The sequence below is a fragment of the Prenolepis imparis genome, unplaced genomic scaffold (assembly GCF_030444845.1).
Source record: "Prenolepis imparis isolate NDT839.2.m4 unplaced genomic scaffold, iyPreImpa1.0 SCAF_405, whole genome shotgun sequence".
In the NCBI taxonomy this organism is placed as follows: Eukaryota; Metazoa; Arthropoda; class Insecta; order Hymenoptera; family Formicidae; genus Prenolepis; species Prenolepis imparis.
The window spans coordinates 4120-19061 of record NW_028141563.1 but is presented as its reverse complement, the minus strand read 5'-3'; the positions used below and the strand labels follow the sequence as shown (position 1 = coordinate 19061).

At 26.8% G+C, this 14942-nt stretch overlaps 1 protein-coding gene and 1 pseudogene across 4 annotated transcripts; both read right to left on the bottom strand.

Moving 5' to 3' along the window:
* Positions 1-727: 727 nt before the first annotated feature.
* LOC145948469 (cytochrome P450 4C1-like) lies at positions 728-8585 on the bottom strand (annotated as a pseudogene).
* A 294-nt stretch (positions 8586-8879) lies between these two features.
* LOC145948465 (cytochrome P450 4C1-like) lies at positions 8880-14704 on the bottom strand. Of its 4 annotated transcripts, XM_083058155.1 has the most exons (13): positions 14546-14704; positions 13771-13995; positions 13316-13425; positions 12956-13046; positions 12164-12349; positions 11826-11919; positions 11640-11742; positions 11347-11452; positions 10986-11092; positions 10850-10918; positions 10410-10578; positions 10036-10215; positions 8884-9975 (listed from the first exon to the last, which is right to left on the bottom strand). In XM_083058155.1, exons 2-13 carry the CDS (start codon positions 13922-13924, stop codon positions 9809-9811), a joined length of 1536 nt encoding a protein of 511 aa, XP_082914281.1. In that variant the 5' UTR covers positions 13925-13995; positions 14546-14704; the 3' UTR covers positions 8884-9808. The 4 variants fall into 4 exon arrangements, with proteins under 4 accessions (XP_082914279.1, XP_082914280.1, XP_082914278.1 ...); XM_083058153.1 differs by having other exon boundaries at positions 8880-10215; positions 13771-13987; positions 14546-14671; XM_083058154.1 differs by having other exon boundaries at positions 8880-10215; positions 13771-13981; positions 14546-14670.
* Positions 14705-14942: the final 238 nt, after the last annotated feature.

Sequence of the window (14942 nt, the reverse complement as noted above, 5' to 3'; positions counted from 1 at the left end):
AGCACCTTAAGAAAATAAATAAAAAAATATACACTTATTTTGACCTAGATAACATATTCAAAATCCATCAAAATTGGAAGGTAAAATTTTTGTTCTTTTTCTTTCGTTAGAAAAAACCTCATCTCTCTCTTTCTTTAATAGATTGTAGACTTTAATTGATAAAACACATGAGAGTTCGATGATGGATGAAAAACGATAATAAAATCTCGATTTGTATAGCTTTTATCCGACAGAGAGATAGATTAAGTCAATTGACAAGGTCAATTGACTATCATCTAATACTTGTTCATCATCTGAAACTGATTTCAGTCAGACTAAAGTTCAATTAGTTAGTTTCATTAATCATTATCTTATTCTTGTAATGTAATAACAGCAGAATATTAGAATAGAGCATACATAGATGATGGTTTGTTAAATATTAGTTTTGCACTTTTATATATCAATTAATCTTAAACAGGCTAGACGATTAGTTTATGCCATTAAAAAAATTAACAGTAATGTGATAATAACACAAAGAATTGTCAAGCAAATTGTCAAAGACTTATTGCGCACGATAATATTGCTAAAGTGTTTATTTTATTGTTTAAATCTCGAGAAAGACTTTACGTTTTGCAAAAATAATATTAATGCTTTTGAAAATTGCGTTTATTAGAAAAATAATACAAGTTATATAAAATTTTATTCTTTTGACTAACATGTTTTTTAAACATTCTTCTTCTTCTTTAACTTCTTCTATTTCTGCAATACATAAACTGCTTACACTTATGTGGTATTTGTGTTAGTTTCAAATGGCTGATTGCTGATTGGTACGAATTTTACACGAATCGGATGAGACGGATAAATTATTATATCTGCCTTTACACTTTATATATCTTATACGAACCGAAATATTATACTTCTTATACGAACATTAGTATCAATCATATTGTTAAAAATTATATGTGTGTGATGTTTATATGCGAATAAATTATTTTTCTTTTCGTTTTAAACTATTGTGATTTAGAATTAAATCATTGTACATAATAGGACAATAAGAATCTTACCGCATATCGCGTTTAGCGTATGTTTACTAATAAATGGTACCAATTCTTTTACAACTGTGCCTCCTTTGTTCTTCAAAGATTTTGTCATACAATCAATCTCCTTGATCAAGACATCAACTAACTGATTTAATATATTGAAATGGAATGCAGATGTTAATAACTTTCGCCGCTTTTGTCACTTAGTACCTAAAATAAAAACAAGAAATAGTGTGATATATGTATGTCTATATAATACAATTGATATATTATATAAGACATTTTTATGTTTAAGTGTCCGATCCTCAAAAAATATTAATTACGTCTTTCATTTATTTTTATATCACAAAATTCTTTCATAAACCTTTAAATCTTTTTTTCTTGACATTTTTACGATAAAATGAGTTACAAAAATCATTTTGAATGTAATTACATATTTTCTAATTAAAACTTTATAAATTGACATAAATAGACATAAATTCAAAATAAAAAGTCTGTTATGTGACGGTATTTGCTTTAGTAGAAAATCTTCTTTAATTGAAACAACTGTTACTTCTATCTAGTTGAGAATACATATTGCATCATCGCGAGATTATTTTTCAATATAATCGGGCTTGCAACTTTTATTAAATTTATAAGTTAACAAAGAAGTTGTAAAAGTTCACCATTTAAAATAATACTCAAATTTAATTATGTAAGATTATATTTGATTTTCTATATAGAGACAGGCCGATTTATAACAGGTTGTAATAGTAAAATAAAATAATAGTAAAATAGATATGCTTATACCTTAACGTCATTACGTTACCTGTACTGGTGAGAAGACCTCTGTTTAACCAAGGATGGAACATATCATATAAACGGCTTTTCTCGATGTGTTTGGTGCTACTTATTGTTAGTATTGTCTGAAATCACCGAAAATAATGTTAAGATAAAAACGTCAACATATTATAACACACTTTATCTCTCAGATACATAGACACAGATATTTATTAATCGTATCTCAAATTATTATATAATCTTAATTGAATGTTGCTGATAATCTCTCTTTTCATATTTTTAGGAAACATTTTTTACCAACAAAAACTCTTTTTATAAAACAAGAATGCAAAATTCCTAAATCTAGATAAATCGTAATGTTTACAGAGAAGTGAATTTCATTTTTTACCTCTAAATCATCTGAATGACGAATAGATACAACGGGAAGAAATAAACCCCAGATTTTACAAATATATTCATTAGTCAATTTACATAACTGGTTCCATAGATACTCTGAAAAACATATTATAAATATAATTACGGTAATTTGTTTAAAAATTTACATATCATTATTTTCAATGCGTATCTATACACTATGTGTACTTTTATTTATATGTACCCTTTTTTAGATCCGTTGAAAACAAACTAATTAAGAAAATGGAAGAATATTATTGCAAAGAAAAATGCTGATAAAAGCGTGAATAATTATTTTATCAGTAATCAACATGCAATAATATTGATAGATGTTTGTTCAAAAATAGAATTTATGAATTACACTTTTGTTTATATATGTATGCGTATATGACGGGTTGTATATTCACACACACACACACACACACACACACACACACACACACACACTCACACACACACACACACACACACACACACACACACACACACACACACACATACATTAATGTAAATAGATAATAAACTTTGTACTTACCTGGTGAAGCACGTAAGTGCAATAAATAGCCAATAATCGGATAGCCTGATGGCCCCGGTATAAGATTAATGAGTCGCTCGTTTCTTCCATGATGCAAGTAATACTAATACACCAAAAAATTAAAAATGAATAATAACAATATAGTGATAAACATTTTTTGACGTGATGCCTTCTTTCACCGTTTTATTGAGTTCAATCTTCTGCTTGTTTCTCTGGTTCTTCATACGGATCATACGTGTAAAAAAAAAAATATTTGCTTTATGACAAACTGACAGTTGTTTTGATGCCCTAAATTAAATGTATTAATCGTAAACATGAATAATCATTGAAATGCATTAATCGTATACTTTTTATAGTTTTAATAACTATAAAATAACTTTAAAGAATTATAAAAAGATATGATGAATTTATACATTGCAATAAGAAAAAATTGCGTAATAAAGTTGTAAATTAAATAAGGAAATTTTTGCTTGATTTTGAGATATTACTGTTTCTTTATTTCTACTAAATGTAAGATAAAATTTGAAATAGGATTACAAAATTCGTACAATTATTAATATCAATGATTAATAATGTATTTTAAACATAGATATTATTAATTATTGTTTTATAATAGAATCTTATAAAATGTTTTTTATATAAATACTGGCGATTACCTGATTACAGAGTTTCTGACAATTAAATAAATTTTTTAAATCAATTAAGACACCACATCAATGTTTGAAATGTAATCACAATTCTCGTCAGATCATAAATACACGTGCCAGTATAACAAATCTCCGCGAAATGACAATGAAAATCTGAAACAATATATATAATCATTTTACAGTTCAAAAGGATAAAGTCAAAGTTCCATCTTAAGAGGAAGAGTATAATATCATTTTAATTCAAAAGATTAGATAACATTATTTTTTTGAGAAATAAAAATGATTAATCATTTGAACATATTTGAACTCGAGATTTTAAGTATTGATTAAAATGAAATTCGAGTAAAATAACGATTGTTTTTAAAATTATTCTTTCTCAGAATCTCGAAATATCGACATCGATATTATTGATGCATAGCAAGAAAAAATTTTAGTTCTGTTGATAAATTTTCATTAGAAAAATGCATATATGTGATCGAAAATTCTAACGCTTCGTCGCAATTCGAAAGGTTCAGTAGATATATACAATTTAAAGATCCGAATTAGACAATTTAGTCACTTTATCGCTACGAATTATTTTTTAAGTTTTAATATTTTTAAGTTTACAAACGATGCATGTTGTTACTCTAGAATTATATTTTAATTGTAATAAACGCAGTTATATTATTCGCAATTATATCAGATCGGGATTTTCAATTCTAGAGAGATTTATCTATTTATATTCACAAGTAACATGTGTGACACAAGTATTATTATCTTTTATTTTGATAAGTTTAATCGATAAAAATCGATTTTTTTATCTGTTTCACCGTTTAAGATGAGAATAATAAAAAGGCACATATCTCTTATTTTGATCCATAATAATCTATTAGATCTATAATCTAATATTTAAAGCTGATCAATCGGAGAGAGACGCTTATGTCACTTTCTCTTTGTTGAAAAGCTTCATATCTCTCTTTCTATATCGACAATATCATCATTTGACAATTTCGGTGTAACAATAGTAGAAAATCGGAGTAGAGAGCGTGTAAGGTTTGATTAGATTTGATGATAAAAATTGTAATTACTTGCTAATTATAAGTTTTAAATAGACTCTTATATAATCATTAATCTATTGTAATATAATCTTGACGATTAACTCATGTGTGTCTGTGAAAAATATTTACAATGCAATCCATCCATCCATAATAAAGAAGGAGATGTAGACCTAAGAAGTGCGCGTTTTAAAGTCCATATGAATCGCATGTATTGTTGACATGTACTCTGCCCATAATAAAATTACGATATATAAAATGCGTATAATTTCTTATTGTTTTTGATTGGCATTAACGATTTTATGTTAATAATTAAGTGATTGCACGACGAAAAGACTAACCGTAGTGAGAAATTGTTGATCGTACTATTTAATCTATCTAAATTATTACTTTGCGCATAATAAAATTACGATTTATAAAGTTCGTATAACTTTTTATTGTTTTTGATTGGCATTAATTATATAAATATTCAAATAGAACTAACATCGTAAAAATTAACTTAATACATAATTAAGCAAGAGTCAAATTCTTAAAGAAAATGCATTTGATGTCTTTCAAATAAGTAATTAGAACGATTAAACTTATCACACATCTAATTTAATTAAATTATATAGATATTCAAATGGGACCAATATCGTAAAAATGAAATTATTACATAATGAAGAAATAGTCAAATTTTTAATGAGAATGCATTCAGTGTCTTTCAAATAAGAAATTAAAATGATTAAACTTATAACACATAAAATTTAATTAAATTATATAAACATTCAAATGAGACCAATATCGTAAAAATGAATTAATGACATAATAAAAAACTGTCAAATTTATAATGAGAATGCATTCAGTGTCTTTCTAAGAAGTGATTAAAATGATTAAACTTATCACACATTTAATTTAATTAAATTATATAAATATTCAGATGGGACCAAAATAGAAAAAATGAATTTATTACATAATATAAAAACTGTTAAATTCATAATGAGAATGCACTTAGTGCCTTTCAAATAAATAATTAAAATGATTAAACTTATCACACATATATAAAAGAATAATTTTAGATCGTTTTAAAATATTGAAAATTTAAATTTTAAAGCCGCAGACCCCATACGGCGCACAATTATATTACGCAAATTATACCAAAAAGTTAGTAGGCTGTTATGCTAATGGTACCATCTTAATGTGAAGACAATGTACTGTTGTAATATATAAAAGAATAATTTTTGGCTCGTATTATAATATTGAAAATTAAAATATTTTAACAACGGATTCTATACGGCGCGAATTCAATTTACGTATATTAGATTACAATAGTAGTACGCTGTTATGCTGATGGTACCATCTTAATGTGAAGACAATGTACTGTTGAAATATATAAAAGAATAATTTTTGGCTCGTATTTAAATATTGAAAATTTAATTTTTAAAGCCGCTGAGCCCATACGGCGCGGAAACATTTTACGTGCATTAGATTAAAATAGTAGTACGCTGTTATGCTGATGGTACCACCTTAATGTGAAGACAATGTACTGTTGAACTATATAAAAGAATAATTTTTGACTCGTATTAAAAAATTGAAAATTAATATTTTATAGCCGCTGACCCCATACGGCGCGGATTCATTTTACGTGCATTAGATTAAAAAAGTAGTACGCAGTTATGCTGATGGTACCATCTTAATGTGAAGACAATGTACTGTTGAAATATATATTAGAATAATTTTTGGCTCGTTTTAAAATATTGAAAATTTAAATTTTAAAGCCGCTGACCCCATACGGCGCGGATTCATTTTACGTACATTAGATTAAAAAAGTAGTACGCTGTTATGCTGATGGTACCATCTTAATGTGAAGACAATGTACTGTTGAAATATATATGAGAATAATTTTTGGCTCGTTTTAAAATATTGAAAATTAAAATATTTTAACCGAGGATTCTATACGGCGCGGATTCATTTTACGTACATTAGATTAAAAAAGTAGTACGCTGTTATGCTGATGGTACCATCTTAATATGAAGACAATGTACTGTTGAAATATATAAAAGAATAATTTTTGGCTTGTATTAAAATATTGAAAATTAAAATATTTTAACCGCGGATTCTATACGGCGCGGATTTATTTTACGTATATTAGATTAAAAAAGTAGTACGCTGTTATGCTGATGGTACCATCTTAATGTGAAGATAATGTACTGTTGAAATATATAAGAGAATAATTTTTGGCTCGTTTTAAAATATTGAAAATTTAAATTTTAAAGCCGCTGACCCCATACGGCGCGGATTCATCTTACGTACATTAGATTAAAAAAGTAGTACGCTGTTATGCTGATGGTACCATCTTAATGTGAAGACATTGTACTGTTGAAATATATAAAAGAATAATTTTTGGCTCGTTTTAAAATATTGAAAATTAAAATATTTTAACCGCGGATTCTATACGGCGCGGATTCATTTTACGTACATTAGATTAAAAAAGTAGTACGCTGTTATGCTGATGGTACCATCTTAATGTGAAGACAATGTACTGTTGAAATATATATGAGAATAATTTTTGGCTCGTTTTAAAATATTGAGAATTAAAATAATTTAACCGCGGATTCTATACGGCGCGGATTCATTTTACGTATATTAGATTAAAAAAGTAGTATGCTGTTATGCTGATGGTACCATCTTAATGTGAAGACAATGTACTGTTGAAATATGTAAAAGAATAATTTTTGACTCGTATTAAAATATTGAAAATTAAAATTTTAAAACCGCTGACCCCATACGGCGCGGATTCATTTTACGTGTATTAGATTAAAAAAGTAGTACGCTGTTATGCTGAAGGTACCATCTTAATGTGAAGACAATGTACTGTTGAAATATATATGAGAATAATTTTTGGCTCGTTTTAAAATATTGAGAATTAAAATATTTTAACCGCGGATTCTATACGGCGCGGATTCATTTTACGTACATTAGATTAGAAAAGTAGTACGCTGTTATGCTGATGGTACCATCCTAATGTGAAAACAATGTGCTGTTGAAATATATCAAAGAATAATTTTTGGCTCGATTAAAAATATTGAAAATTTTAATTTTAAAGCTGCTGACCCCATACGGCGCGGATTCATTTTACGTACATTAGATTAAAAAAGTAGTACGCTGGTATGCTGATGGTACCATCTTAATGTGAAGACAATGTACTGTTGAAATGTATAAAAGAATAATTTTTGGCTCGTTTTAAAGTATTAAAAATTAAAATTTTTAAGCCGCGGATCCCATACGGCGCACAATTATATTACATATATAATACCAAAGAGTTTGTAAGCTGTTATGCTGATGGTACCATCATAATGTGAAGACATTGTACTGTTGAAATATATTGTTGAGGAAAGCCATATCACAGCTTTCTAGTTATCAAACTTCGCGGTTGTCAGATGCGCACTCCTTTCTATGTAACCAAGGCGTATCGTAAAGCGCATGTGACGCTTGCGCGCGCCGCTTTTCTGTCTCCTCTCTGCACGTCGTTGTTGCATACAAACTTTTTTTGTATCCCTTATAGTTTATATCAAAAGTCTATAATAAAGTTTGCCTATTATAAAGAATAGACGACGTCTCGATTCTTTTACACAACAATCATAATAAAAAAAAACATGGAATTGCGTAATGAAGCTGCGTAATAAAGTTGTGTATTAAATATAAAGATATAGAGTTGCTTTATAATAAATTGGAGGAATTTTATTTATTAAACATTTAAAAACTATGTCATATATATAAAGAATTATTTTAAAAGTTATTATTTGATTTTTTTATCAAAATTATTATGCTTTTATATTTAGTATTTTTATATAATCTACATATTATCGCTATTAAAAGTTTCTCTCTTTGCTCTTGTTATTTTAGTTTAACATTTCCGTAAATCAATATATATACATATACATTTAATAAGATTATAACAAAGTTAACAACTTGTGATTTGAAAAATATTATGTAAAAATTGCGGGCTTAAATTAATTATCATATTATTAACTATTGTTCACATTTTACAATAGTTTCTTATAGAATATTATTTTATGCAAATATTCTCGATTACCTGATAGACTTCCTGATACAAAGATTAGCTAAAACACTGCACAAATGTTTAAAATGGAATTGCAAATCTTGTCAAGCAGATATATACATGCCAGCACAAGAAATCTCCGCGAACTAACAATGCAAGGGGCATTTGAGGCTTATACTTGTAACTCTTCTTCAGGTCAAAAGTATATTGATAATCAGAGTTGCATATCTTAAGAGGCAAAACAATATCATTTGTATTGAAGATGAGAAATAATATTATTTTTAACTAAAGAAGTAAGCATGATTGTATGATTATTTGAAAAGGTGATTAAGATTTATAATATTAATTTAAAATAGCGATTATTTTCGTTTAAAATTATTATTTTTATTTAAGATAAAATATTTTACATTTTTACAAAATATTCTAACGTTTTATCATATTCTAACGTTTTATCAAATCGAAAGGTTCAATATAAATAAAATGACGTTCAAAGATACATATTGAGTAGTTCAGTGACTTATCGCTCCGAATTATTCTTACAAAAGTCCGCGACGATACATTCATTGCTATTTTTGAATTCTATATATTTTAATTCATTGTTTCTATTTTAATTGTAATAAACGCAATTAATCTTCTCGGATCAGATGGTTTATTCCAAGTAAGACCATATTTAAGAAAGATTATAGATATAAGATTATAGATATATTCATAAGAAACATGACACAAGTAAGATCGCCTTTGATTTGAATAAACTATGATGTTGTAAATATCGATTTTTTTTAAGGAAGCTATTTCACCGTAACAGAATAAATAAAAAAAAATACACTTCTCTAATTTTGACTTAGGTAACATCCATTTAAGCTTATCAAAATCGGAAACTTTTACTGTTTCTTCATTAGAAAATGGCATTAAACCTTGCAAGATATATATGGTAATTAAAAGGAATTAAAATTGACAATAAGAACTTACGTAGTATAAAATGCAAATTTCATACACAATGTTTTTATCTTTTCATTGCATCGTTGAACAAGACACGGAGAAACAGAGAAACGTATATTTGATTAGCTTTACTCATCATTAAATTAACTTCAGTTTTTAGTTTTTATTGCAATTGTAGATAACAATAGAAGATCTTCATGCACAATGAATTAGATATACAAGGATCTCTATCTCTCTGATTTATAATACACACTATATGTGCATATTTTCACGATTAAATATAATATTTACATATATAATATGTATTTCGTTGAACGTATAAAAATATATAATTTTTTTGTTTCATATTTTCATTTTTAAAACATTTTTTAACACATTTCTTACATTAATGTAATATCGGTATTATTTGTTTCAAATGACTATTTGCATCTGATTGGAACGAATTTTACACGAACCGGGTGAGAAGGACGAATTATTAGATCGGCCTTAAGCTGAACATCGTTTATATGATCAACTGGCTCCAAGTAAAAATTGTGCACCAAAGGAGCTATCATAGCTTTCAATTCCAGCAAACCGAATCGTTGACCTACAATTCCAAATGTATCAAAATTTATTGATACGAGAAATAAAATCGCATGTAATTCACCTATGCAGTTCCTCGGTCCTGCGCTGAATGGTAGATAGGAATAAGGATGACGATTCTGAATTTTTTCCGGCAAAAATCTATCCGGATCAAATACATCTGGATTTGGCCAAAAATTGGGATCTCTGTGAGTTCCATAGATATGAAGATGTAGAATCGTTCCAGCAGGCACGACATATGACTCTGAAAAGAATATTATAAAATTAGTTACGATTTACAAAAATAAGAGTTTTTTGAGAATTAAAATGGACATAATATTGTATGCTTAAAATGTTAAAGCAATTAAACTTTATTTTCAACTTATTTTACATTTAATAATACACTTCGTGTAATGTGACATGTTTGAAGATATAAGAAGGAAAAAAGTAATTAATTACGTAATTTTACGTCTTCCGCAGTTACTCGTGATATGAAAAACACGCTCGGATACAAACGTAGCGCTTCCTTCAAACATCTTTCTAAATATTGTAAGTTTTGCAACGATTTCATGGTAAGTTTGCCTTCATTCTCTTGCATCACAGAATCGACTTCAACCCTCACACGTTCCTGTGCCATAATAATTAAAATTTATTCCTCAATATTCTAGTATTTATATGCAGAATAGAAATAAATAAAAAATCTTAATAGATCAAAATTAATTTTTTTTAATTTTTATTTTCGAGACGTTTTAATTTTTTTTTTTTTGTCGCTATATTTATATCAATATTGCGATATATAGAAAGAAAATATACAAGGAAAGCTTAATGTCTGTACTGCTTCTTTTAATAAAAATTGTAATAAAAATAATACATCGCTATATATAAAGAGTAAAAAGTACCTGGATATCTTTATGTGCAGCTAATAATAATAAAGCAAAGGTAATACCCATTGCTGTAGTGTCATGTCCCTGCAAATAAAGTATTATAAGCTTAGATAATGTGTACAAAAAATTGTAAAAAGATTATAGATAGTACCTCAAACACAAAGGTATCGACTTCCTCTCTGATGTCCAAATCGGACATAAAATTCTGCCGAGATGCCTCCAATAGGAGATCCAACATCGCTAGTCGCTTTTTTTTAACTATAAAAATAAAAAAGAAAATCTTATTTTTGCGTCAATCTCATTTTTGCATGTTATATTTATTATTATATATTACATCGTTCTTGTTTAAAATTCAAAATCTGTTATAAATATTAATAAATTAATTTTATACAGACATATTTTGTATTATTACATGTGATTATGTGTTTAATGTAAATACTGCAAGCATAATTGATAATAATAAATTGCACACACTCAAATTTAAATTAAAATTTCTCGATTCTTATACGTACTTCCAAATACTTCTGCATCATCTATCTCCGTTTCTTTGTCATTTTCTAAGTTTGTCAAGTATCGGCCATTGGTGCTTTCGTGATAATGTCTTCTTTCAGCAATAATCTACATTATATATTATTAAATTTTATAAAATTAACTATTACATTTTTTAAATAATGTGGTATTAAATAATAAGAGCACATTGTCTTTTATCGTAAATATTAATAATATAATGTTATTAATATTTAATCGCGTAATCTTGTGGAACGAAGATTAAGAAATTTAATCTTCAGTAATATGATTAACGTACTTTTTCCGTAAATCCATGCAATATTTTCAAAATCTTTTTTTGCTTTCTTGCTTGTGGCGTCAATGCGAATAACAATTTGTTATGGAGCAAAGGTCTCAGTATTCTAAATCGTAATTCAATAAGGATACATAATTCTGATAATTATATGTGTGTATGTTAATATATATTTTATATTCGTTGAACTACCTATAAATTATTATTTCGATTATCTGATGCACCGCATCTCGATACTGTTGCTGAAATTCACCGAGTTCTTGCAGAGAGATGCCCATGGAAGTTTCTACAAAACATTCTTTATATGTGTACAAGCTCGAATATTCAGTCGCGAAAATTATTACAACTGAATATTTTTTTGTATATAATAAATCGAACATTATATATCTTATACGAACATTAGTATCAATGATATAGTTAAAAATTATATGTGTGTGATGTTCATATGCGAATAAATTCTTTTTCTCTTTTAAACTATTATAATTAAAAATGAGAAATCATCGTACATAATATTACAATAAGAATCTTACCGCATATCGCGTTTAGCGTATGTTCACTAATAAATGGTACCAAATCTTTTACAACTGTTCCTCCTTCATTCTTCAAAGATTTTGTCATACAATCACCCTCCTTGATCAAGACATCAACAAACTGATTTAATATATTGAAATGGAATGCAGATGTCAATAATTTTCGCCGCGTTTGCCATTTAGTGCCTTAAATAAAAATAAGAAATAGTGCGATATATATATATATATGTATGTATATATAATTCAATTGATATATTATATAAGACGTTTTAATGTTTAACTGTCCAATCTTCAAAAAATATTAATTACGTCTTTCATTTATTTTTATATCACAAAATTCTTTCATAAACCTTTAAATCTTTTTTTCTTGACATTTTTACGATAAAATGAGTTACAAAAATCATTTTGAATGTAATTACATATTTTCTAATTAAAACTTTATAAATTGACATAAATAGACATAAATTCAAAATAAAAAGTCTGTTATGTGACGGTGTTTGCTTTAGTAGAAAATCTTCTTTAATTGAAACAACTGTTACTTCTAACTAGTTGAGAATACATATAGCATCATCGCGAGATTATTCTTCAAAATAATCGGGTTTGCAATTTTTTTTCAAATTTATAAGTTAGCGAAGAGGTTGTAAAAGTTCACCGTTTAAAATAATACTCAAATCTAATTATGTAAGATTATATTTGATATTTTATAGGGACTGGCCGATTTATAACAGGTTGTAATAGTAAAATAAGATAATAATAAAGTAGATACGCTTATCCCTAACGTCATTACGTTACCTGTACTTGTGAGAAGACCTCTGTTCAACCAGGGATGTAAACTATCATATACACGGCTTTTCTCGATGTATTTGGTGCTACTTAGTATTGTCTGAAATCACCGAAAATAATATTAAGATAAAAAGCGTCAACATATTATTATAACACACTCAATCGCTCAGATATACAGATACAGATATTTATTAATCGTATTTAAAATTATTATATCATTTAATTGAATGTTTCTGATATTCTTTCTTTTCATATTTTTAAGAAACATTTTTTGCCAACCAACAAAAATCGTTTTATAAAACAAGAATGCAAAATGTCAAAATCTAGATAAATCGTAATGTTTACAGAAAATTGAATTCCATTTTTTACCTCTAAATCATCTGGATGACGAATAGATACAGCGGGGAGGAAAAAACCCCAGATTTTAATAATTGGATAATATTCATTAGTTAGTTTACATAATAGGTTCCATAGGTACTCTGAAAAACATATTATAAATGTAGATATAGATATTTTTGTGATTTTGAATTAAATTTCATCATTATTTTTAATGCGTATCTTTACACTATATGTACTTTTACTTATATGTATCGTTTTTTTAGATCCGTTGAAAACAAACTAATTATGATAATGGAAGAATATTATTACAAAGAAAAATGTTGATAAGCCTGAATAATTATTCTATATGTAAACAGCATGCAATAATATTGATAGATATTTGTTCAAAAACAGAATTTATGAATTTGACTTTTGTTTATATATGTATGCGTATATGATGGCTTGTATGTTCATTAATGTAAATAGATTATAAATTTTGTACTTACCTGGTGAACCACATAGGTGCAATGCATAGCCAACTATCGGATAGCCTGATGGTCCCGGTATAAGATTAATGAGTCGACCGTTTCTTCCATGATGGACGTAAAAATTATACAGCAATAAAATAAAAATGGATAATAACAATATTGTGATAAACATTGTTTTCTTGACGTAATATCCTTGACGGTATAATTAAGTTCAATCTTCTTCAGGTTCCTGTTTCTTTGATTCTTGGGTTAAAAATTATTGTCACGAATAAATAATATTAAATCAAATTCAAAAATATTAACTCAAAAGTAAAATTCAAGATATTATTGTTGTTAATCGAGTTCATAATAGAAGTGTAAGTTTTGTAATAAATAATATTATAAATAAATATTATTTTATTATAATATTATTTATCACAAAACTTAAACTTCCCTTTTATATTTAAATATCAAATATGAACTCGATTATCCATATAAACTAAACGATCATTGAAATGAGTTAATGGTATATTTTCTTTATAATTAATAACTTTAAAGAACTATGAAAAAAATATGATGAATTTGTTTATTTGTAATGGAAAAACGTTATTCACATAATAAAGTAGTTATGAATTAAATTAAAACATATTTTAATGGATTATCATCTTTAATTATTTCCTTATTTATTATATAAAATAAAATTTCAAGTTTAGATTTGCAAAATTATGATATTATTAACTATTATTCAGATTTTATAATAGATTCTTATAAAATGTTATTTTTTCGGGAGTATTTGTATAAAATGACATTTTACCTGATAAAATTACTGATACGTAATCAGTTAAAACGCACCACTCAATATGTTTAAAATAGAATTGCAAATCTCGTCAAGCAGATATACACATGTCTGCATAACAAATCTTCGCGAACTAACGATGCAAGTCTGAGACTTACATTTATAATCCTTCTTCAAGTCAAGAGCATATTGATAATTAAAGTATCATATCTAAAGAGGCAAAATAAATCTATTGAAGTCAAACAATATTATATTTATCTAAGAAGAAAAGAATTATTGAGTTAAATTATTTGAAAATGTGACTCGATTTAAAGTATTTATTTAAAACAGCGGTTTTTTCGTTTAAAAATATTGTTTTTCAAAATCAAGATATTAACATCAATATTAACGATGAAGAAAAAAAAAATTTTACATT